This window comes from Onychomys torridus, chromosome 8, assembly GCF_903995425.1.
Source record: "Onychomys torridus chromosome 8, mOncTor1.1, whole genome shotgun sequence".
Taxonomy (NCBI): Eukaryota; Metazoa; Chordata; class Mammalia; order Rodentia; family Cricetidae; genus Onychomys; species Onychomys torridus.
The window spans coordinates 9,808,526-9,834,417 of NC_050450.1; the positions used below are offsets into that span (position 1 = coordinate 9,808,526).

Below are 25,892 nucleotides of genomic sequence, written 5' to 3' on the forward strand. Positions count from 1 at the left end.
ACACAAGTTTGGGAGACAAGTGAAATATTGGGGTGGGGTGGCAGATGGAGAAGCATTACAAACAAATGCTCCACTGATTATTTACAGAATGATAAGTAACTGAGTGATGTAATTCTGAAGCTGTTTTGGCTTACTACAGGCCTCAGAAAATAACTGTTTTGTAGAGAAGACCAAGGATTTAACTGGGGACAAAAATATAATGAGGAAGCCAAGAAATGTGGAAATAGGCCAAATCTGGGAATCAGTACAATCTTTACACTCTCTGAAACATGTACATGAATGAATATTTGTATGTGTGTATTTGTGTGCAAGCTAAAATAATGATGCATTTCTGGGCGGTGGTGGTGCACGCCTTTAAACCCAGCACTTGGGAGGCAGAGGAAGGCAGATCTCTGTGAGTTCGAAGCCAGCTTGGTCTATAAAGTGAGTTTCAGGACAGCCTAGGCTATTATATAGAAACTGTATCTCAAAAACCAAGATAGATAGATAGATAGATAGATAGATAGATAGATAGATGAATGATGATACATATATGTCCTGGCTCTGACCACTGAAAGGACCAAAAAGGACCAGATCTCAGTCCTGCAAACCATCGGCCACAGAGAAGCAGCACTTTTCAAAGAATGGCCAGCCCCAGGCATGGCAGAGATGAGATGAGATTGAATAAGTATCTTCTTATATCAGAAACTGACCTCAAAATGACAGGAGCTTAACACACCACAACCAGCTTGAAAGGATTTGCAAGGGCCAACTTTGAGACAATTTGAACACCAGAGTAATTAAATATACTAGTGGAATATAAACTACTTTTAAAAAAGTGAGTCCATGCTGATAAGAAATAAGCCACTGATTGGGAAGAAAGGGCCCTGTTACAGTGGAAAGACAAGGGCTAACTGTTAAACATGGACACCAGGCTGCTGCCACAAAGCCATTGTTTTGTGACAATCATGGGAAACACTGGATCAGGTGAAAATTAGCAATAAATGCCCATTATGGGAATTCTGAAGAAGTTCATGACCTACAAGTGTCTTCCTAAGGGCTGTGTGGAACTTAAAAAGAGTAATTCTACAGTGGAGAAGTAGGCCAGCTCTTAGGTGACCAAAATAAATACTGCTTGGGAAAGTTAGAGGGACAACCAATGTGACATCCTGACAAAGCCATAGTATCACCTAATCCACATTTCAGCCAAGAAGGCAGACCCTCAATCAGACAGAGAGCCAATGAGGACCATTTCACTAGAACCAGAGAATGGTTCTACCATTCAGCCCAGGTAGACCGATGCAGGCAGACTGAGTTTGCAGCCATTCTGTGCTACACTGGCAAAATTCTGTATATATAAGAAAAAACAACAAAGTACGTACTTAGCATGTGCAATAAAGGACATTTTTAGGCCAACAGAGACAACAGGAGCACAGATGGGAAAGAGCTATGAATTGATGGTAATGGGGTTAAGAACCCCTTGTTCTTAGCAAAAACACACTGAGGCTTTAGGAGGAAAAGGCCATTAGATGACTTCAACAAGTGTGAGTGTGTGCGTGTGCGTGTGCGTGTGTGTTGGGCAAGGGGGTGGGAGGATAGAAAGAGAGAGCCAGCCAGCCAGCCAGAGACAAAGACAGAGGGAGAACACAAAAATTCAAAAGGTAGAAAAGAGCAAATAGGAAACAGGGTAAAAGGTAAAAGAGTATTCTTTATACTATTTTGTTTCATAACTTTTCTTAAATTTGAAATTATTTTTAAGTAAAACATTTGAAAAATTACCACTATATACTCAAAATCAGTATAAATACAAAATCTCTGCAAACATATACATGATGAATGAAGAGATCTAATAATGTGCATTTTAAAAGGTAACTCCGTCAGTAAGCATCTAAGAGGTCCTGAAACCTGGCATACAAAGTCAGCTCTGCACAGCCACTGCTACCATCTCAGAGTCCACCCTGACACTGAGGGCCCTTTGAGAGATCACAAAGAGGAGACCTTAAGCTGGACCTGGACTGCTGGTCTCTCAGGCCCCCTGAAGAAATAGTGCTGGCATGGCTGTAAGTAAGACTGTAGGTCTGTCCTGCTGTCTCTCTGGGACACTGGGACACATGCTGGGGCACCTCGAGTGCAGTGAAGCTGTAAAATGAACTACGAGGAAAGGAAAGCTCCCAGGAGGGTACAAGAGTGCACCAGGACAGCAAACAAGATTTACTTGGTGGACAGCTAAGACAAGTGTTGTCGCTGACAAGGGAAGAGTGCAGAGTCTAGCCGAAAGCAACTGTCTCCAGAAATGCCTGATGCTAAGAGAAGGCGACTGCCAAAGGCGACAAAAGGGACCTGAGCCAGAGGATAGATAGTGAAGGAGGGATGGTGAGAACGGGAGGGGCCTGCTTCTGCCAGCCTGCTGGCCTCGGCACTCCCGCAAGCCCAGACAGGAGCCTGTTCACAGGGTTCTTTCACACCAGATGTCCAGGGCAAGGACAGGCACATGTTTCACTGGCGCTGAAGAACACTGCAATGAACTTTATGTTACTGTGAGCATCATTAAACAAGGACATTTAGAGTCCACAGCTCTTCTGGGGGCAAGGAGGCCCACATCAAGGTGGGCACTTGCCCATGCATGCAGGGCCCTGGGCCCAGCCCAGAATCACCAGAAAACAATGCTCAACAAAATAACTAAATAAAATTAGAAGTCAGCTTGAGACTAAGGGGGTTTGTTGTTTGTTTTTTGTCATCATTGTTGTTTGTTTTTCTGAAGCTATAAAATAATTAATGGAAACTTTAAAAATTAAGGTATCAAGTTTCTAATGTGCTTTAGCACAGTCTTTAATCCAACAATGCAAAATTCAAACCGTTCCCAAATCCAAACCTTTGAGAGCTGATACAATGCATCATATGGGAAATTGCATACTATGAAAAGTGGTTTCATTTGAACATTATTTACAGCATGGTAAAGTATTATTTAGGGATAGTGAGATGGCTCAGCAGTAAGGGTACCTGCCACATAAGCCTAGCAGTTCAATCCTAAAAACCCATAAAGAGGAGGAAGAACAAATCCACTCCACAGCTGTCCTCCAACCTCGACATACATATCGTGTGGTACATGCACCTGCATACACCACCCACACCCACTCTCTACTCAAATAAATACAGAAAACTGAAAAATCTTCAGGCTCTGTGCATAAGGAATATATGAAAAATAAGTGAATTTCACATTTATATTTGGGTCCCATCCCCAAGAGAACAACTCATTATTTTCAGTATTTGGAATATTTATTTCAAGATATAAAAAGCTGGTTGTCCAAAGCATTTTGGAAAAAAAATCCTCAACTTGTTCCTTAAAAAGAAAATAGCACAGAACTGGCTCATAAGTTTAGAGGTCATACTGCTTTTATAGAGGATCTGAGATCAGTTTCCAGCACTGACATAGAGGGGCTCACAAATGCCTATAACTCCAGCTCCAGGGGATCAGACGCCCTCTACTCACTTCCATGGACACCTGTACTCCTGAGTACAACCCCTCACAGAGACACACAGGTATACACATAAAAAATAAAAATAAAATTTAAAAACAAAGATGTATCGGTAATAATCTTGAGAGAGTTAATTTTAGAATAGGAAAATTTAGCACTATTATAGTAATGTTATTGTCCTCCTATTAAAAAACTATTTAAATTATTTATTTTAGAAGCTCTTTCTAAAAGCTTGCTTCATGTCTAATTGTTTTACACAATGATTTCTGAAATAAATTTAACCTTTACATAAAAACTCCTACACAGACTGGGAAGCGGAGTAACTTACTCCTGCCCCTCAAAAGAACCTCTTCAGCAACAGATGTGTGCATCTTTCTTTTAGCTTTGCTCCAGTCAGGGAGGCAATAACTACGCATGAGTCTATCGGAGCTCTGACAAACCCAGCAGAGACAAGCCCAGCAGTTACTTTTCTGCCCTGTCTAGAGCACCAAACTCTATCCCCAGCACCCAGTTGAGTACACAGTCAGTGTCCTGACTAAGCAGGGCTGAGCAGGGTTGGACATTCTCTGTCCCACTTTCTAATGTGGCTCTGTCAGATAGCTCGGCTGAATCCATAGTCATTGTTTACTGTATATTTATCTTTTCATTTCAGGTATTTATTACTTTTATTTGATGATGAAATCCTCCCATACTTTGAAAAGGTAGTTTAAATTTTTCTAGTTTGTATATGTCTAGACTGTTTGAATGGTAAGAACACCAGTGTGCTATTTATGTTTGGTTTTTTTCAGACAGGGTTCCTCTGTGTATCCCTGGCTGTCCTGGAAACTGCTCTGTAGACCAGGATGACCTCGAACTCACAGAGATCTGCCTGTCTCTGCCTCCTGAGTGCTGGGTTTAAAGATGTGGGCCACCATCAAGCTGTCCATTTTTTTTTTTTTTTTTTGTATGCTGGGCTGACTGGTCAGTGAGCCAGCCTGTCTCTGCCTCCCTCATGCTGGAGTTACAAGAGTGGTATTTTCTAAAATAAAGAAAATACAGGGATTCTGGAGGTTAAGCTCTCAGCAAGCCTGTCACCAACTGGGCTGTCCTCAACCCCTATAGGATTCCAATATGGGTCCTTATAGGACAGGCAACAGAAGAGTGGTTGCCATGGGTGGAGGCAGGGAGAACAGGGAGTAGTTTAATGGGGTAGAGTCTTAGTTTTCAGGGTGCAAAGAGTTCTGGAGATGACAGTGATGGATATACAAGATGGGCCCCCTTTGACTTGTACATTTCAAAGAGGTAGAGATAGTAAGTTTCAATTTCCACTATTTTACCACAGTAAAAAAGAAACAAAGGAAGAGGAGGAAGAGAAGAAAGTGGAGGAAGAAGTAGAGAGAGAAAAGATAGACAGAAAGGGACCACAAACAGGCAAGGACATCTTTATCTCCCAGGTGCCATGCAAGTGACAGCAGTACTGGGAGAGCTGTGACGGTCAGGACACAGAGACACGGATTTCTTGATATGACGACTCTCGCCACATCCTGGAGCTCCCTCAGCCGCTGACACATGGATTTTTCAAGTAATAGCAGTATTTCCCTGAATCGCCTAAGATGATGTACACCCCAATCTGATTAATATTTGGTAGAGGAAGTGCTTTTCGGGGAATCGGCATGCAGCATATCACAGTAGTCTTTGACTTCACAATCCAAGGATTTCTTCAATCTGGATTCTCTATTCCAGAAAACACAAAGACAGACAATGGAGGGGGAGGGGGAGGGGGATAGGCCTTCACAAGAAGGTCAAGGGAAGGGGAAAGACATGCTCCTGGTTACCTAGGTAACCAGAGAGGGCTGTGATTGGCTGACTCTGGAGCATTGTTTCAAGGTGAAATTGGCCAGGGCAATGGCAGGAGCAGGTAGGAGTGTGTACGCCTCCTTTGCTTGTCGCTTGTTCGTACAGCTCAACAGAGTGGTCTTCTGGGTTTTTCAGAGGGTCTGCCCTAACAACTCTCAACTCTTCTGTTAAGTCTGCATGAAAAGTACAAGCAGACTCTCCCCACTACACAACCTGGGTCCACCCAGTCTCTTTCTCTCCCATTAGCCCCCATACTCACACTCGCATCTATGTTCATTCACCTTACTCATTAGTGACAGAAATGAGCCCTGCTAAGCTGAGGAGATGGCTCAGTGGGTAAAGCACTTGCCATGCAAGTGTGAGGACCTGAGTTCAGATCCCTCAGTTTTGCAGGATGCAAAGAATACTGAAGATAATGACAATATACAAGACAGGCACTCTTAACACTGCTGACTTGCACACTTCAAAGTGCATGTAAAGCCAGACTCAGTAGCATGTGTCTATAATGCTTATGCTCCCATCATGCCATAAGAGGCAGAGACAGGAGAGTCTCTAGCCAGCCAGCTTGCCTGGTGTATACAGTGGCAAAAACACAAAAGCCTGTCTCACAAGGTGGAAGGTGAGGAGAGACACGAAAGTTGTCCTATGACCTTAACATGTGTGCTATGGTCTGCATGCAGAGACATATACACGAACATAGAGAAGGAACAGAAGGAAGGAAAGAAGAAAGGCCTGGAGAAACTGTGGAGGGTGGAGGGCCAGAGTGTACCCAGTCTGTCCTCTACGCTTCTGCCTTCCATCTTAACCTGGGCTGCCAGTGTGTCACAAGCAGAGTGCTGCAGCATGGCAATCCTCACTGTAACAGCCTCAGGCTGAGCATCAGGAAGGCCCTCCACAGGTGGACATGTGCTCAAGGGCAGGACTGGGACTCAGACTTGACTATTCTCAGAGACAAGTCAAGAATGAGGTTAGGTTCCATTTCATTTCAGAAGAGATCTCGAAAAAGGGCAAAGCTGAGGCTCAAAGCCCCGGGGACCCTCAACGCCAACTAACTAGGCAGGTGCCATCGGTCCTGCCTTCTGCCCTCACTGCAGGCCCTTGTGAGATTCTGGGAAGAGAGCTGGAAAGGCTGGGCTAGCCAGTCAGTCCTTATTCATTCCATGGGCAAACAGCAGCACAGCCTGCTGTTCCCAGGAGGAGGTGGAGTGAGACCACCTCTCTGGCAGCTCTCATTATTAACATACTGCTCTAAGCAAGTCCAAAAGCAGATGGCTGTCCCTTCCAGATGAAGGGCCAGCTAAAAAACAAGCATGTGCTGGGGCTATCTGACTTCCTGGGCAGAGCTTCTCCAGCTAAGTAAGGGATGATACCATCCTTTGTCTTTCTTTAACAGTCCATTTCGGCAAAAATTGAAAGGAGGTGCAGGTGATCTCATGGCCTTGGAACAAGTCACCCAGGACTCAAGAGCCAAGGGATGGCAAATTTGTTTGTATACTGGGGATGAGAAGGATGGGTCAGAGACACACATTCATTTCACACACCTTCGTTGTCTGGGTTTAAGTGCAGAGGAAGTGTGAATTCTGGGTGCTACTTTATAAAAAAACCATTGATGCCACATTCAAATTTGCTGTGGCAAACTGTGACTCGTGAGATGCCCCTTTTCACTCTTGTGCGTTACCCTGCCTTCTATATAGAAGATTCGACAGGGGCACCCGACACCTGTGTCTGCCACAACCCTACTGTTAGTCACCTCCTAGATGCAGGCCCAACGAAATGGGGAGCGACATGAGGAAGAAGCAAGTGCCCTAGCCACCTCAGCACAGAAGGGGATGAGGAGAAACTGGGACAGCGTCCAAGACTCTCATCCCACTGCTGATACACACACTCAGAACTTAGGAAAGAGCCACTGTAGACACATGATCCAGGCCTGGCGAGGGGTCCCTGCATAATCTATATGAATGAACATCTGCTTTGCAATAAGAATGAAGGAAACTGACACCTTTCCAAGTGACAGGATTTTAACAGCTGTAGTTTTTGTCTAAACATAGATGCAGAATAAGTATAAACATTCCTTAACATCACCTTCAAACCTGAGGCTAAAAAATCGGATATATCCTTTAGAAAGCTTCAGCATGTCAGTACACTGGCCAGGCCTGTGGACACTTTATATATTTATGGGGAACTGAGTGGGAAGTGACAGCCCATCATGTTTTAGAGTGATTTAGTGTGTCTGAGAAAATACAAGGGCAGCACAATGGTGGGGGGGGGGGGGGGGGGGGGGTGTCACTGGAAGCCAGGCTTGGCTGAGCGATGAAGTCTGTGTCAGCTGTTTCTGCGGCCTCTGGGGAAACCCTGGGGCCCTGCTTGGCACAATCTGGCTGGGTAGCCTGGGAAACCCTAGTGGCTGATAACAGTGTCTTCCACTGCGCAGAGGCAGGACTCAGCGCCAGACTCAGCGCCAGACCCACACTCTAAGCCCAGCAGTCTAAAGGATGTAGCAGCTTCAATCAAGACTGGGTCATCTGGCTAACAATGATATTACTAGGGTCTGGGGCCAAACCTGATCTATCTATACCACTGCTGGTCACAGCCATGGCTGACTGAAGAACAAAAGCAGGAGTATCTTTCCAAGATGAAATTGACAAGAACACAGTGTGCAAAACAAGATACAGACATCCATGTACCCATCCAGCCCTATGCCACTGAACCTTGGCTAGACCTGGGGTGTGAGCTGATAACTTTCTTCCCAGCTAGTGAAATCCCTAACATAACCTAAAATAAGCAAGTGCAAGTGAATATGACTTACCTTGTGTTTGTCCCTCAACCTTCCTATCAAAGCGATACTTACAGCAAAGGATTCCAGGAACCAAATGTGCCAAGTAAACCAAAAAGCACAATGTACATAAATAAAAGCAGCCAGAGCCCTTGGCCTTAGGAAGTCTGAGCCACCAGGGGACATTTTGGTAAGACTCACTGACATATGATTATGGCATTCACTGACAGTTGCCATGATATTCATTATGGGAGTCAACAGGCTGGGATGACGGTACACATTAGCTGTAGACTAGCACAGAGCTCTCAAAAGCAAACAAGCTTCTAATCCAGCAGTTCTCAACCTGTAGGTCGTGATCTGCTGGGGGTTTGAATGACCTTTTCACAGAGGTTGCATATCAGAAAACCATGCATATCAGCTGTTTATATTACATTCATAACAGTAGCAAAATTACAGTTATAAAGGGGCAATGAAAGTAATCTTATGGTTGGGGTCTCCACAACATGAGGAACTGTATTAAAGGGTCGCAGCATTAGGAAGGTTGACAACCACTGCCCTAGTCAGTGGTTGGTACAAAGCTCTGCATGACTGTGTCAGCCTCTTAGGTTAGGACTGGGAGGCTTAGAGTCACCACTGCTAGCCCCAGCCTCCATAGGCTGGTCAACACGATGTTTTCCCAAAGCATAGCTCTCAGCGGGGATGCTCCATGGAGGTTGCTTTTGTCCCAGGAGGTGTGGGATCTTCCCTCCAGCCAGTAGAACCCTGACTCACCACCACCAAGCAGAGTCCCATTGACACCAACACCCAAGGGCCTGGCTGCAGGCTCCATCTAAGTGGCCGTGAGCCTAGTCTAGATAAAATCAGCAGGCTATTTCAAGTATTTTGAATCCCAGACCAAATGTTCTCCAGCTCCAGAGGGTTTTAGCATCTATACAAGAGAGGAGAAGAGAGGAAGGCAGATCAATCCTGCCAGGACAAGAGTAGAAGGTAGGTTTCTGCTCACCAAGAGTATCTACACCATACAGTTGTACCTCACTCTGAACAGATGGGACTTGTAAAATCCGGCTGAAGAATATGGAGGCTGGATTTAATCATGTGACTCCAAAGATCCATCAGCAATTAAAGACATCATCTTACTAAACCTGGGCTCCCTTCCCTTCCCTTGTGCACTGGACACAAATCATACTCCCAAGTTAGCAGGAGGAAGAACAGCAGTCACAATAGTGAATGGCGATGGCAACCGTGACAACAGCAGCAGCAACATCAAATACCTCTACAACATTTCCTAAGGGGCTGGTGCTGCTCGGAGGTGGCCAAATGCACTGTGTGATTTAACTCTGATAATGCACTATAAAGTGGCCATGATGGGTGACTCTCTTTTTACATGTAGGAAACCTTGCTCCAGGTCATGCTGTGACACAGTCCACAGCTGCCTCTGAATGGCTGGATTGTCCAGACAGAATGAGGTGCACTGGTGGGTGCTGAGATGAGCAGAGCACCCAGGGACCATACAAGGAGCAGGAAAAAGACAAAGGACACAGAAGCCTTGCTGACTGCAGGGGTTGGCGTGGGTGAAAGGGCCATTCCCGGGTACACTCACCTTCACGCTCCCCACTTGTCTTCATGCTTTTTGAACCACCCTCTGTACCTTTAGCCTTCTCAGCGTCTTCCTGGGCATCTTCAGCAGGCCCTCTCTCCTCATCCTCCTCCTCCCCAACGTTTTTGTAGTTGGGTCTCTTTTGCATCCGCTTCTTGCCCTTGTGCTTGTTCATCTCAAGGGACCGCTCGAGTGTCTCAGTGGGCTTAATGAAGCACCGGATGCTGGGCTTGGCCTAGATGAGTCCAAGAAAGGCAATGAATGAATTGGGATGCTATAATCTCAATGGATGTTCACAAATGCCAGAGGCCCTGCCTTAGCAAGTTACTTCCAAAACAACTAACACTACTCCTGAGTTGGTGGCAGGACTTTTACCAATACTCTCCTTCACCATGAAGTGGCTAAAACATCAGCTACCATTTATGGCTTGCTATCCTAGGCCTGGTGGTGAAAACCTATAATCCAGGCTGCTTAAGAGATTGAGATAGGATAATCTCAGGTTCAAGGCCTGCTTGGGCTACAGAGTGAGTTCCAGAACAAGCTAAGCAACTCAGTGAAACCCTATCTCAAGAAAAAGGAAGGCCTAGAATATAGCTCAGTGGTAGAGTGCTTGCCTGGTATGTGTGAGGCCCTAGGTCCCCTCCTTAATATCACATTTCAGAATGTACATGTACACATGTGCACAAGAAATGCTGCCTTTTACCACGCCAGCATCAACTGTCCACACAGCAAAAATTCCAGTGTGCTCTGTATGTACCACCTGTTCTGAGAGCTCAGACTGTATCATCTCACTCATTCACCAGCAACCCTGTGAGGCAGTACTGCTGTCCTCATTTTATAGATGAGGAAGCAGCTTGAGAATACTGAACGATCTTCCCAAGGTCACCAAGCCAAGAGGAGGCAGAGCCTCAAATCTACACACTACCTGCATAGTTGCTATCACAGTGACAACAAGCTGGCATTGTTAGTAACATTTTTTAGAGGGGGAGGTTTGAGACAGGTGTCAAGTGTCCCAGACATGCTATGTAGTAGACAATAACCTTGAACTCCTGCTCTTTCTGCCTCTACTTCCCAAGCAATAGGATTGCAGGCTTGTATCACTGTGGCCAGTTTATTGACTTTTATTTGCAGAGTGAGTAAAATGCTACATGGCTAAGGAAGGAGAATAGCAGCATGCCTTGTTATTACAAAAGCAAATTGGCCATGTGCCAGCTCTCTGTGTGAGGGAACTTGCTAAGTGTTAGCAATGAGCCAGTCAGACCCGCTCCAAAGGAAAATGTTTTCTCTAGGCAGAGAAAGGCAGAGGTCTCAGAGAAATGAGAAAGGCCCCTGCCACCAGTGTTCATGTCCCATACTCCCATATCTTTGTCTTTGTAACCATGATATACAGAAATTATGGGTTTATTTTACAGGTGAGGAAGATCAAGGCTTGGAAGGGTTGAATTTGTTCAATTACTCCTAGTTCTGGAACTGCAGAGACTCCGTCAGCTCCAAAGCCCAAGTGCTTCTTCAAATAGCAGTACCTTACCCAGAAGCCACTGCAGTTTTACATTTAGAGTACTTTAAAATATGTATGTATAAACTGGAGATGGTGGCACACACAGTAATGCCAACACTTGAGAGATGGCGGCAGGAGGACCAGAAGTTCAAAGTTATTCTCAGTTACAATGCAAGTTCAAGGCCAGCCTGGTCTACACAAAAGACCCTTTCTCTCTCAGAAAGGGGGTGGGGTGGGTAGGGCATGTGCATGATACTGCGCACATGGGGTGCACACCTCAGGAGGCTGAGGCAGGAAAATCACTTGATCAGGAGCTTAAGGCCAGCCTGAGTAGAACAAGATTCTATCTCAGGAGGAAAAAAAGTAGTATATCCATGCAAATACACTCATCTAAAAAGGAGCAAAGACAAAAGGAATTGTCTGGGTCAGGATTTTGATTGAAGTATTATCTTTCTTCTAGGCTCTGGATGTTCAGACATCAATCTGTCATTTAAAACAAGTTTTAGAATAAACTTTTCCATTATCTTGGCATGGATTATCTATCTTATGAATTTGCCCCAAGAGCCACCAAGCATATTCTGGAGGGGGAGGGACATTGTACCTTGCCAATAAGTGGAATGTACTCAAGGAAAACAGATTAATTTCAATAATGTCCAAAACAAAACCCATTTGAGAGCTAAATTAGAATCCAAATACAAACATTTATTTTTATTTGCCCATTTTGGATTATTCAACCACAAAAACGACAGATAAATTGAAGCATGACTCTACTATCCAGGAAGCCCAGATAATGTATTGCAGAGTTGGAAAATGGGCATTCTGAGCATACACTGCTTGACAGACAGCATCCATCAAGCAAGATGCTGGATGACCAAGTGCAGCCCTGGGCTGTTCTCTCCTGGAGATGATCTCAAGATGAAGTGGCTTGCTTCCACCCATCACCATCTGCTTGCAGTGAGTATCAGAGCATGCCACACAGAGAGACGGCTATCAGACATAGAAACTGAGGCCAAAGCACACAACAAACAGCTGTATGCTACAAGCTAAGGACAGAGATCCCCATGGATGGCTGTGGCAAGTCTTCCCTAAGCTCTAAGGGGCTCTAACGTTCAGAACAACTGGCAGAGTAGAGGAAAGTAACATAAAGGGCCTGTGGCTGCCAGAAGCCACAACAACTGCCTCATCTCTTTGTCTAAAATACATGTAGAGGAATTCTGACCTTCTAGAATCAAATGAAATCATGGATAGAAAGTTCCTTCAGATTTGGGCCTGCAGTTCAGTGGTAGGGCCCTTGCCCAGTATGCCTGAGTAAGTACTCTTGGATGGATCCCCCAACTCTGGAGCTGGGTGGGGGGGAGCAGCAGAAAGAGAGGAAGGAAGGCAGACAGAGAGAGGTTCCTGCAGAGAGTAACAAACAGTACACATGCAGCACAATAACCACCCTTGCCTTCCCAGTCTCAAAAGAAAAACATGGAGAGAGAAGTCAAGTGCAAGCAGTATTACAAGGGGAGGAGTGGGGCTCACTGTGATCAAATCACTGTGTGAGATTCTCAAGGGAAAAAGCTTTTGTTTTTAAAGGATGAATTCAGATGGGTGTAATGGTGCATGCCTTTAATCTCAATATTCAGAAGGCAGAGGTAGACAGATCTCTATGAGTTAGTTAGCGACTAGCCTGGTCTATATAGTGAGTTCTGGGCCGACTGTATCTTGTCTTTAAAAAGAAAAAAAATAATAATGAATTTGAGAACTTTCCAAGGGAATCTACTTCTCTGGATAGCCAAGTATTGAGGATGGGGGCAGGGGCAGAGTGGGTAATTTTCAAGCTTTTACAGATGCAGCCATCTAGCAATTGCTAGAAACATCTAAAGGTCCATGGATGAGGAAGAGTTATGGAACTCTGGTCAGCTCCGTTGCTGGAGTGGGAATCCATGTAGATCAGTGGTTCTCAACCTTCCTAAGTCTGAGACCCTTTAAGATAGTTCCTCATATTGTGGTGACCCCCAACCATAAAATTTTTCTTGCTATTTCCTAACTGTAATTTTGTTACTGTTATGAATTGTAATGTAAATATCTGATATTATAATGATAATGTAAATATTGGATATCTGATGTGTGACCCTGTCAAAGGGTTGTTTGATCCTCCGCCCCCAAATGGGTCATGACAGGTTGAGAACAGTGGATATGGATGCTAAAGAGTGAGGTCCAGGTTAGTGAGATGGCCCATTGGGTAATGTACTTCCTGAGCTGCTGACTGATGGGCATGACCCCCACTTTGGGCTGGGACTGACAGGTCCTAAAATGCAAAGCCAGTAAGGAACCACATGTTCAGGTCCACCTCCCTGGTAAGTGCCAAGTCCTGGCTACTGCTTACAACTATGCCCTCTGTGGGCCTCAATTTCCACATCCACCAACGGCCATCACATCAGCTTCTCCCTTGAGGACTGCTGAGAAGTACAAGAGGCAGCCACATCTTGTGTCACTCTTTCCAGTGAGTGCCTCTCCCCTATTGCTAATGAGTACTTGGTTGAGCTCCACACTGTTCTGAGTACTTTGCACACTTGCCTTTGGTCACCTCACACTCTAACAGGAAGAATGAATCCAGAAAGCCTGGCACCAGGCCCCAGCAGACCTCCACTCCTTCCCCAGCACTTGCTATGCTACCCAAAAGGCCAGCAGCCTTCAGAAGCACTGAAGGAGACTAAGCCATGATATGGGTGTGGTGGTACATACCTATAATCTCAGGACATGGGAGGCTGAGGCAGGAGGACTGTGAGTTCAAGGTCAGCCTAGGCTACTTGGAGGGGCCTGGTCTATAAGCCAATAAACAGCTTAAGTCAAGTGCACATCTGGTTAACAGGAAAAGCAAGTACTATGTAGAACAAAAGCTTGTGAATTTCTTATCTATCTATCTATCTATCTATCTATCTACCTATCTATTATTTTTGTAGAGCTGGGGATAGAACTCAGGGCCTTATACATGCCAGGCAAATGCTTGACCACTGAGCTAACAACACTCTAGTCCTCATTTTGCATTTGAATCTAATATATACAGAGACTAAAACTCACAGAGGCTACAGTAGTCTAGGTTTACACCAACTGTAATCAAAGGTACCACAGCCTCTGACTTTCGACTGGCCGTGGCAAGACTATTCTCATTCCAGAAGAAGGTGATTAGAAAGCAGACATCAAACAGCATAAACATGTTCCATGCTAAGAGGTTGAAGAACAGGAGGCTGCTGAACTCAAGCTCTATCATGCATCCAGAATGTGTGACTGCAGCTACATCAGGGGAATGATCTGAAAAGGCTGCAGAATTTATTGGGGGCTATGTCCACTAACAGCAGGGATGTAGCACTCACCTGGAATCAGAACAGACTTGCAGAGCTCAGGGACTCCAGGCTCCATGCTTAGCACCTGGGCCCTCAGAAAGGCAACAGATAATATCAGACAATGCTTCCTGGGAAGTAGCCTAGGACCTGTGATTAGAACTACAGGAGACCAGCCTCATCTCTTGCTCTCTCATCTTCTCCCTCCCATTCTGAGCCTAACTCCAGTGCCCTGCCTGGCACTGTGTCGTGCATTCAAGCAAGAGCAAATAAATGCCTGTGAGAGTAATGGATTTCAAACCAGCCTCTTCGATCAGTCCAAGACAATATCTCACATGCCCTCATTAAAGAATGGCACGCTGAGTGGTTAACTGGCATTTCTTTAGGAAGAGTGGTTTTACTTTTGCTCTCTAAGAAAGCATCATCAACTCCTGGACAGTGCTGCCTGTTACTTCTGTCAGCCCAGGGCACTGTGTTCTTCTATCTCACCCAATTGGACATGACCATCATAGCATATGAAAAAGCCTGGGTAGAAATTGCCCAGGGTTCAAGCTCAACACTAGCAGTCCCAAAGGGACAAACATTCAACCTCTATGACCCTGGACTTCCTTATAGGGAGACTGGGACATAGCACTACTTTGCTCCCCAGGAGGGAAGCATGAGTCAGAAGTTTCATGCCTTTTATGAAGTCAAAAGTGGGGCCCCCTCTGCCAGACCTACAGACTAGCCTCTCTTCTATCCCAGTGTTTGACTTACCTCCCTCACCCACCAGCTCCTAGAAGACTTAACTCCCTGACCTAAGTTTGTAAGCCCAAGGCTACCTCCTCTGGGAGGACTTCCCTAAGTCTCTTCCTGAAGCTGTCTCCAGTTCTTCAGACCCAGGTCTTACATCTACAAGTTGTGTGCTCATTTGCTGTCTGTCCCTCAGCCCAGAGAGTCAAAATGGGGACTCTCATTCATTCTGGGTTCCCTGCGACCAGCACAGCAGCAGCTTATACTGTGTAAGTGCTCAGTAAATGCTCAAAGTAAGACTAAGCATGCATCTGGGCCCTCTTTGCAGAAGGGCTACCCCAAGACATTAATTCAGTTCTAACTACCCAGCCACTCAAACAGTTTGAGTGAGTAAAGTTCTTAGCATCGGCCCCATATTCTCAGTCCTCTTTTTGCCTTCTTTTTTGACACAGGGTCTTACTCTGCAGCCTGGCAGGCCTTGAACTCTTAATCCTCCTGCTTCAAAACATCTAGAAGAAGTGGGACTGCAGGCCTGCACTATGAGTCCCAGCAAATGCAGCTGTTTAATGTGACCTTTGTCTTCTATGTTATGTTGGTGAGTTGCTATGTGTTGTTTAAGCTTGCTGAAAGCTAGCTCTGGGAGCAAGGAAGGCTCCCCTGTCCCAGACTCCAGTACGCTTATTTCAATTGTTCTCCAGGGCCCTTATCTGTCTGTAAGGGACAGGGAGGAACAATAAAACAGCCTGAGAGTAAGAATCCTGTGCCCCTGAGAACAGCTAAAAAGCCAACTATTTCCAACCACAGTTACTGTTGTTTATCCTATGACATTTAAGTGCCTACAAGGAATGGGAAGCTGGGGCTCATTCATGAAGAGAATGCTCCCCTCTGCCCCAAAGTCTCAATTGGGAATTCTAGTCTGTTTCAGCAAGCTTCCCGAGTCACTTCTGCTGGATAATTGTATGTACTCAATTTGATGATGTTCAAAACTATCTGTTATTATTTTTCTTTTACTTGGAAGCCTCACCTGAGGGGATGCTCTGCTCCACCCAGAACTCTCAAGAGGAAACTCCTGCTGGCTACCTCAATGAGGCCTCCCCAGTCTATTTCTGCTGGATGTTTTAAGTCCTCAACTTGATGTTGCTTTTGTTTGCTATCACAACTAAGCTACTCCAGTGGTCTCTGCTGGATGTTGTAAGTCCTTGACTAGATGATGTTTTGCCATCTATCTGATGCTTCTCTATCTACTACTTGCTATTGATTCTTTTAATTCTGTTTGGTATATATTTAACAAATTCTCTCATTCAAAGCTGAAATCAAGGCATTGTAGATCATTCTCTGGACCATAAAGAACATCTCTTCACCAACAAATCTTCAAAATTTGTTTGCAGGCTACAAGAAAGGCGTTCTAGGATGAGGTGTTGAGAGCCCAGCAGGTGGTCAGCAACAACAATCTCAAGTCAGTTAGGATCTGCTGACCATGAGGCACCAGAATGTTCTAGAAACTGGTTCAATCCCCTCCCAGGAGAGCTGCACTCCCCTCAGGCACCAAGCACCAGGTCTGTTGAGTGCCCAGAAGGGCATGTGTCTCTAGGAAGGAAACAGGCCCCTCTCACCCAGTGGTTATTCCCCAGTCCCCCAGAAGGTAAGAGACCAAGCCAGAGCTCAGGGTTCTTTGTTCAAGGACTCTGGCACTGACAAATAAGATGTCTGTGGCTTCTGATTCCTTCCCTGGGAGCTGTTATCTCAATTAACTTCCTTGAAGAAACCATGCCAAGCACTGGGAACATACTGATAGAGAAAGGGCCCCGGGTCACTCTGCACCAGCATCTGAATCCTCTAGTGGTCCACAGGTGCCACATGCCCTCACTAACCTCATCTCTACTTCATACACCGTGCCACACCACTCATTGTTCTTCCAACTCCAGATACATCAGGTCTTGGGGTCTTTACACTGGCTATTCATTTTGAACAAAGTGTTCTTCCTCCTGGTACCTCCATGGTTCCCTCTCTCCTATCCTTCAAGTCTAGGTTCACAGGTCACCTTCCTACCACTGAAGGGCCAGCTAGGAACACCCTATTGTGACTTGTCCTGTCTCCTTGGCTGCTGCTTTCCTGGAGCCTCCCTCCTTTCTGCTTGCTGTGATGGCTGCTATAAATGGTACTGTTTCTCTCTTTTCCTACGAGGCAGGGTCCTGGATTTACTCGCTGCTGTATCTCTGGTGCCTAGAGTGACCCCTGACGTGAGGCAGACACCTACAGTCACCTACTGAAGAGACGGATAAAACACTGATCCATATCAGAGTAACTCGAAGTCTCGTTGAAGACTGAAAGCACCCAGAAGGCCACTCTGGTAATAAAACCCAGCCAAGGCCCAGCACACACACACCAGAAGCAGTGGTTATCTTGGGGGTCTGTCCCCACCGTGCTCTCTTACTTGAGGTATAACATGGAAGAAGTCGCCAATGGCTCAGTGCAGACCAGGGAATGTGACACCATCTCTAACTGCAGAGCCTCACCAGCTGTGTGGCTATCACCAGGCTGTTGCATCATATCACAAGAAAACACAGAAAAGTTGGCTAGGATCCCCTACCTTATCCCTATCCACTTTGGCCACTCAGGTTTTCCCTGTTGGACCAGGAACAGGGCCCTGGTCTTCATTCCAAGTCACCTTCAGCCTTGGCCAAGGTCTGCTGTCTAGAATCTCAATACAATAGGGATTCCTGTCAGCTACCCAGCCCAACTTCTGCCGGGGGGGGGGGGGGGGGGGGGGTGTCCCTAAAGTCCGCTAAGGCAATGGTGTCCTCCTTGATACATGGGACACTGGGCACTCTGGTTTTCCCTTCAGCACCCAGATCCTTTTCTTACAGGATGTCCAGGAGCTGGGATTCCACAGTGGCTGCACAACAAAAACCATTCTACGGTCCAATTCTCTTATGAGAAAAGCATGTGACTGAGTTAGTGAAGACCCTTGACTCTAGAGGTCTGTTTGCTCCTTTTGGAATTCACAGTCCTTTCCCCAAAGTCCATGTGTTCCTTGGAGGCCCAAACTCAGCTGGGAGGGCAAACTCTTGCAAAGGCACACAGCAGGACACCCTTGGCCCTGTGGAAAGGCCAAGGGTCCCCAGGATGGTCACTGACACTCTAAGCCAGCAAGCACATGACCCAGAGAAACCAGGCTCCTGTGGTTTCAGATGTTGGTCCTCTACACCTTTGTGCTGGTGGAGTTTTCTGCTGAGCAGAAAACCCAGCTACTAGGAATGGCAGGAGTCACAAAGAGAAGTGTATCTAACATGTAGGTGCACATGCATTCTTGGACTCCCAGGGAATTATCTGGGAACCATCCTAACAGGCTCATCTGACACAGAGATAGTCAATGACTGTTTTAGAGAGGGAAACCTATCTGTCTCTTAGCTCATATTCTGAACTCCCAGCTAGCCAGTCCTGGCACATACATTAGTGTAAGTAAAATATCTGCGCCATCTAGAGGTGAAACCTGGTGGTTAAGTTGGAGAGCTCATAGGGAACACTGAGGGCTTAGCTCACTGTCACCAGTGAGCTACTTCTAGTCTTGGTGGCCTCTGCTACTGTTGTCACTATTGATGCTTCTCCTCATCCTGCGTTTGCCTGGTTCTGAAGAGCTTCCCCAAGTACCTGCTGAATATGCTTCAGTTTGGACAACAGAGTGCCAGCCCATGGAGGTAGACCCCGAAGAAGGAGTGAGGTTACTGAACAGCCTCGTCTACCATGCCCACAGTAATTGGTGCTAGACTTAAGAACAAACACTGCTCACAGCAAAGAACCTCACTACAAAGCCATGCTTGTAACTCTATTTGTACAGGCAATGAGACTGAGGCCTGGAGGTACAGACTAACTCAAGCCAAGACACCCAGGACTGCTGCAGCATGTGACTAGCACAAGAAACAGCTCATGCTGAGGTTCTTCCAAACCCCACAGGGTGGACTCAAAAGTGATTCCCTGCTCTGACAGCCTTCACAAGGAAAGCCACAAAAGCCCTGTGACTCTGCTACCTCTGCAGTCATTGCCTCATTTATTCCTGCACTGAGTCCCCTTGAAGCTATCTAGTAAGTCTTACAACAGCACAGGCCTCTCTGTGCTCACAAGGGTGGGAAGCCAGTGAGGTCATAGGCTGCATGCATAAGGAATGCAAAGACTAAGGAAACTGTGCCATTGAAAGAAGATGGAAAAAGATCTTTCTTAAAGTACTCTGCAGCACCAGGTGGTGGTGGCGGTGCAAGGCTTTCCTCCCAGCATTTAGGAGACAGGGGCAGGCGGATCTCTGTAAGTTTAAGGCCAGCCTGGTCTACAGAGGGAGTTCCAGGACAGGCTCTAAAGCTACACAGAGAAACCCTGTCTTGAAAAAACAAAAACAAAAAAGTACTCTGAAGAGCATGGGGGCACATACGTGTAATTCCAGCACTTGAGGTTAAATTAGAAAGATGATGAATCCAAGACCAACCAGCTTGTGCTACACAGTAAGTTAAAGGTCAGCCTGGACTACATAGTAACTCTGTCTTTGGGTGGCAGGGAGCACCTGCAGATCATGAAGCATATCCCCAAATCCAACCCATATTCACTTTGCAAACGTTGGAAGAGGCTAACTTCTTGGGCATGTACAGTAGTTTGAATGAGAATGGCCCCCATAGGCTCATGTGTTTAAATGTTTAGTTCCCAGTTGGGGAACAACTTGGGAAGGATTAGGAGGTGTGTGGCCTTACTGGAGAAGGTGTGTCACTGAGGATGGGCTTTGGGTTTCAAAGTCCACACTAGGCCCTGTCTCATTCTCTCTGCCTCCAACTTGCAGATAAAATGTGAGCTCTCAGCTCCTGCTCTAGTGACCTGCCTGCCACCTTGTTCCCCACCATAATGCTCACGGACCGACCTTCTGAAACTGGAAGCAAGCCTCCAATTAAACATCCTCTTTTATAAGTTGTCTTGGTCGTGCTGTCTCTTCATGGGAACACAAAAGTAACTAAGACAGCATGTGTCCTCTAAGAGGAACCACATGCTCTGCATCAGCATCCCAGAGAGATCTGGTCCTCAGCAGGAGCCATATGATGGTGCTATACAGGAATGTCAATTAGACATTCATATGCCTATGCTGATGTGTGTTAAATTTAACCCTAAATTATAGCCTTCAGAGTAATTCTGTCTCCCCTCTGCTTCTCTCCAATTTTGGTTTGGGTTTGTGAAAGGCCTGCTGGTAAAAATGAAGCAATACCAGTAACTTATCTACAAATTACAGGAAGAAGAAAGTAGGGTAAAAAAGAGCAAGAAACTTAAAACAAGTTTGATCAACCACATCCGAGCCAGGCAGGAAACAATAGGAGACTGTTCTCATTCACAGGGAAGGAGGCCACTCACACAGGACTATGATAAACAAGTCACGAATGACTGTCACCTTCCCAACTGTTCAGGATTTCCAATGCAGGCATCAGAGGGTGGGGCTTTGACCTCACACCCACAGAGAAGCCAGACTCTCATGTGCCAGCTCTTTTAGTTCAGACATTCACACAACCACAAAACAAGTGAATATGTCTCCCACAGTGGGGGCTGGGCCTCTGCCCCAAGAGAAGGCCATGGGGAGAAAGGGTAGACCCCTGAGATCCATCTAACAGAGGGCTCATCTAAGAGGTGGCCAGTGCTTTTGCTTAAGCTGCAAACCAGGACTTGTCTGCTGTGTCCTGCTTGTGGTCGGGTACTGTAGTTCTGAAGGCATTACCATGGGATAAAAACAGGGACAATCTCTCTGTATTACTTCTGAAAGCTGCATGCAAATCTACAATTAACTTGGTAAAAATGTCCTTTAGCAGTCTGCACACTAGCAGATGAATTAATAAAGAAAATGGGGGCTGGAGGGATAGCTCAGACGTTAAAGGCTAGGCTCACAACCGAAAATATAAGAAAATGGGTATAAATAAATGATTACTGAATGCTTGGTCATAATGGGACATTTACATCATCCCTTTCAAAGTTCAAGGAACATCACAGAGAAGGCAGGAAAAATGTTGGGTGCTAGAGGATGGAGTGGTGTGATATGGAAAACTATGTCCCAAGCATGACATGGCCACTGCACCCATGAGCTCATAACCGCTGTGATGACTTGCATAAGACCTGACCCACCAACAGTCTATCATGGAGTCAGAGGGGCTCCCGAGGCCCCATCCCTCCCTGATGACATATAGACAGTTAATGGTAGCTGGGAGGAGAGACTCTAGCTCTGAAGGGCACAGTCCTCTAAGAGGACTTATTGGCAGTAATGTTGTAGGAAAGAGAGGAACATCTTCTTCAGTGGTGTAGCACTGAGAAGGGGCCTGTGCTCCTGTACACAGCTCTACTGAAACTCTCTGGTTATTAGGGAAATAAAAAAGGAAACGAGAGCAGAGCAGAGCAAGCTGGGAAAGGAAGCAGACCATCAGGAGTGAAATGGGGATGAGAGAGTACAATAGGGGTGTATATGACATTTTTTTTTTTTCAAGACAGGGTTTCTCTGTGTAGTTTTGCACCTTTCCTGGAACTCACTCTGTAGACCAGGCTGGCCTTGAACTCACAAAGATCCACCTGGCTCTGCCTCCCGAGTGCTGGGATTAAAGGCGTGCGTCACCACCGCCCGGCGACAAAATATTTTATATGCATATATGAAAATGCCACAATGAAATCTGTTATGTATAATCAATATATGCTAATAAGAAATGCAGGATTAAAAAAGAAAATGGGTACATACACATATTATTCAGCCTTTAAAATCTAAGGAAATTTGGCAATAGATAGCAAAATGGTTGAACTTTGAGGACACCATTCTACATGTGGTAGAATGAAATGGGTATAGAAAAGAAAAGAAGTACTACATGATTTCACTTCTTTATGAAGCATCTAAAATCATCAAACTCATAGAAGCAGAGGGTGGGAAGATGTCTGCAGGGAGACAGAAAGGGGAAGAGTCAAGAGGAATAAAGTTTCAGTTCTGCAGGTGGCTCTGGGGCACATGGAGAGCACGCTAGCCTACAAGATGAATGAGTTCAAGAGATCTGTGAGGCACCAGCCTCTTGGCAACAAGAATGCATCATGCATTAAAAGCAATGGAGGAAGACATATGACATCAACCTCTGACCTCGACAGGCACACACATATATTAGTTAAGAGGGTGAAACTCATGTTAAACGTTCTTGCCATAAAGTTAAGAAACCTGTGAGAAGCAGCAGCCTAAGAACTAACTCTGGGTTCAACTCCTACAACTCCTAGTCTAACTTCAGCACTGCTGACGGAAGACATTCCGTGAGGAGCCTAGGCAGCTATACTGGGGCTTGAAAATAGTGTCACACAAAAGATTCCAGAAGGACCTAAGATATTTTAAACTGTTATTAATATAAACAGAGTGCCAATTAGCAGCAGGCTGGGTCGGGATAAGGCAAAATAAACAAACGTCTCTTGGGGGCAGCCTCTGAGATGGTTCCTGCAGAAATGTGCGTAATGGGGACCAGGTTGTCTGACCACTCACTAGTCTCCAAAACTCTGAACTCATAAGTGAAACTCTAAACTTCAATGCTGGTAACTCATAAGACTTTCTTCTGACCACTTCAAGAACAAACCAAGTGGCCGAAGGGCCAGGCTGCAATCTGCTGGGCATTTGCATAGCACTTAGAATCTATTTTCTTTCTTTCCCTACTGACAGCCCCTGGAACCCAGATCACTCTCTTGGATTTTCTAAGTGGGAAGAAACAAGTTGTTCAAGGTTATCCAGCTAGTAGAGGGCTGAACAGCTGGCTGGGGCTCTGCTCCTTCTGCTGCATTGGTTCTGCATTACTGAACCCATTCAGCAAAACCTACTTATGAAGTTATAGAAAGGTCTGGAAAGATGGCTCAGCTATTAAGAACACTTGATGCTCTTGCAAAAACCAGGGTTCAGTTCTCAGCACCCATGGTGGGTGGCTCACAACCACCTATAACTCCAGCTCCATGGAATCCAACACCCTCTTCTGGGCTCCACAAGCACCTGCACACACATGTGCACACACAAAAGCCTTCCTTCTACAGGATCACATTGCATTCATATATGCAAGTGGACAACACAGGTTGTACTATGTCCCACATATTCATACGGGCCTCCTGCTGCAACATCAGCAATGAAGATAAGACCTCATAAAACAGTCCTAGTACATGACGCTCCCTGCTTCTCTCAGATGCCTGCAGGAACTCCTGTCACAGCCTACACAGCCGCAGACATGATAGCAGCCACAAGGAACTCAACAAGATGAGACCTCTGAGGAGCCAAGTGTGAGGCCCTTTCCAGCAGTGGATGTGGCAAGGACAAAGGTGGGTTGGGAGAGAAAGAACAAGTTGGGACAGTCCCCCACTGGGCCAAGCAGGAAAGAGTCCAGGAAGTCAGCCCTGGCCCCAGGTGTCGCCCTTCCTTGGTGTGTGAAGTGCAGTGCTAAGCTCTACAAAACCTAATGTGACTAGACATGCTTAGTCCATAATCACCTAGAAGTCAGGAACTTCCGCTTCTCTGGAAACAAGACGACTGGGGTCTATGACATCCAAACTCCCCAGAATGCCTTCAGGCTGGGTGGGACAGCAGCTATGCACAAGGAGAAGCTGTCCAGACTGCTGTACTAGCATGCCCTCCTCTTCTTACACTGGACCTGCATCACTCACAGATGGCCACTACCTAATCTCTGCAAATATATGTGTCTTAGACAGGTATTTCTCTCACCTCTCATTCTGTCCCAGGAATAGTGCCTTGTACACATAAAATCTAAGAAGTTACACAATCCATCAGCAACACCTAACTGATCAAATCCACTGCTGATGTTGGACTCCAGATTTCCCCAGGTACACATCTAAAGACTCTAACTAGATTCCCTGTGTCTCAGACCACCTTACATATCATCACTTATGTATAATAAAAATGTTATTTTCTTACTTCAGAGAAATATGAATTAACAAAACAAGTACTTCTTCTTATCAAAGTGTGGACACAGCCCAGAGTGACTTACAGAACTTCTGGGAACATCCTGTGCAGGCTTTGTGTATGTTTCAGACAGATCGCCATTCAGAATTACTTCAGCCAGAGAGTTCACCAGTGGGGCATGATGTATAATGAGGAAGACCTGGCGAAAGGGGTAAGATGGGAGATATGCAGTAAGGAGCTCGGTCCTCCACTCTCCTCCTCCCTGATCCAAAATACCCAGGCTGAGGATGGGTCCCATCAAAGAGAAAGTAGCCCCTCAATTCCAGAGGGCTTCTTCTCCCGCCCCCCTCCCCCACCCCCCGCCAACCCCCATTGTCTGTTTGGCTAGCTGTTCTTTCTTGGGAGTGCATCAACACCATCGCTGCTCAAGTGGAGCACTATGGGAAAAGAGCGGCCCGATCAGTACCCTCCTTCCTCCATGGCACTAGGACTGGCAAAGGGGCAGGGGTGCTGAGCTTCCAACACTGGAATTATCCCAAGCCCTGGTATGGGTGTCAGCATGCTGGGTTGTAGCAGTGTTGTAGGTGGAAGCCAAGGAGCCAGAGAGGTCCAGTCAGGCCGGGATGCACAGCAGAAAGCTCTGGTTGTCACCCACTTTGCTGCCTCATGCTCCAAGAGGGGCTTTAGGAATCAGGGTGTTCAAAACTGACTTGTCAAGTTGGCCTAGACACATTCACTACCTTGTTTTAAAATGTAGAAGTGGGCCAGTGAGATGGCTCTGCAAGCCAAGCAACCTGAGTTCAATACCCACAACCTACAGTAGGAGAGAACTGACTGTACAAAGTTGTCCTCTGACCTTCACATGCACACCATAGCACATGTGCTAACCCCTACTTCATGCACATACACACTAATAATAATTTTTAAAAATATAGGCAATAGATGTCAACAGATGTAATATAATGTGTGGTATACCCACCATATTCATGGATCCCTAGCAGGTGTACAGATTCTAGCAGACAGATCTCTATCTATGGACAGATCTCTGCCTGTGGATATATCTCTGCCTATGGATAGATTCTTGGCTATGGATGGATTCCTTCCTGAGAATGGATCTCTGTGGGCAGATCTTTGCCTGTATACAGATCTCTGCTTATGTACTGACCCTTGCCTGTGGACAAATCTCTTCGGATAGATGGATCCCTGTGGGTGGATGGATCCCTGAAGGTGGACAGGTCCTTGTGGGTGGTTGCATATAGTGCTCATTTTCCTGGCTCTGAACCAGGAGCATGGTGGGAGGGATCCCCACAGAAGAGATGTGGAAGTTTGCCCAGGCCAGGCTATCTGCACCATGTTCTTATGATGGGAGGCAGCTTAGTTTTAGGGGATGGCATCACTTCTTATACTAAATTACTGCCTTGGATGTGAGTTTTCATGGTAGCTATGCTGGCAATACTTGTAAGCATGCATCAATTTTACAGGGATGTAGATGCTTATGGACACAGCATTTGAACTGGACTTTAAGTTTTCACACATTTAGGCCACATTATAATTAAGCTGAATGACTGTAGGGAGGAAGGAAGAAGGACTAAAGGGTTTTCCTTTTTTTTTTGAGACAGGGCTTTACTGTGTAGTACTAACTGTCCTAGAACTGACTATGTAGACCAGGCTGGCCACAAATTCACAAGATCTGCCTGCTCTTGAGTGCTGGAATTAAAGTCATGATCTACCACACCCAACTAAGGC

The 25,892-nt window shown here is 45.9% G+C and overlaps 1 protein-coding gene across 5 annotated transcripts in view; it reads right to left on the bottom strand.

Moving 5' to 3' along the window:
- The window catches only part of Clec16a (C-type lectin domain containing 16A), a 209,449-nt gene that overhangs the window by 147,885 nt on the left and 35,672 nt on the right, over positions 1 to 25,892 (bottom strand). For 3 of the 5 annotated variants that reach the window (XM_036194911.1, XM_036194910.1, XM_036194915.1), the window contains 2 exons: positions 24,232 to 24,345; positions 9,665 to 9,896 (listed from right to left, as the gene is read on the bottom strand). In XM_036194911.1, the coding sequence (XP_036050804.1) occupies positions 9,665 to 9,896; positions 24,232 to 24,345 (346 nt within the window). The remainder of the gene's footprint in view (positions 1 to 9,664; positions 9,897 to 24,231; positions 24,346 to 25,892) is intronic. The other 2 variants (XM_036194913.1, XM_036194912.1) reach the window with 1 other exon arrangement.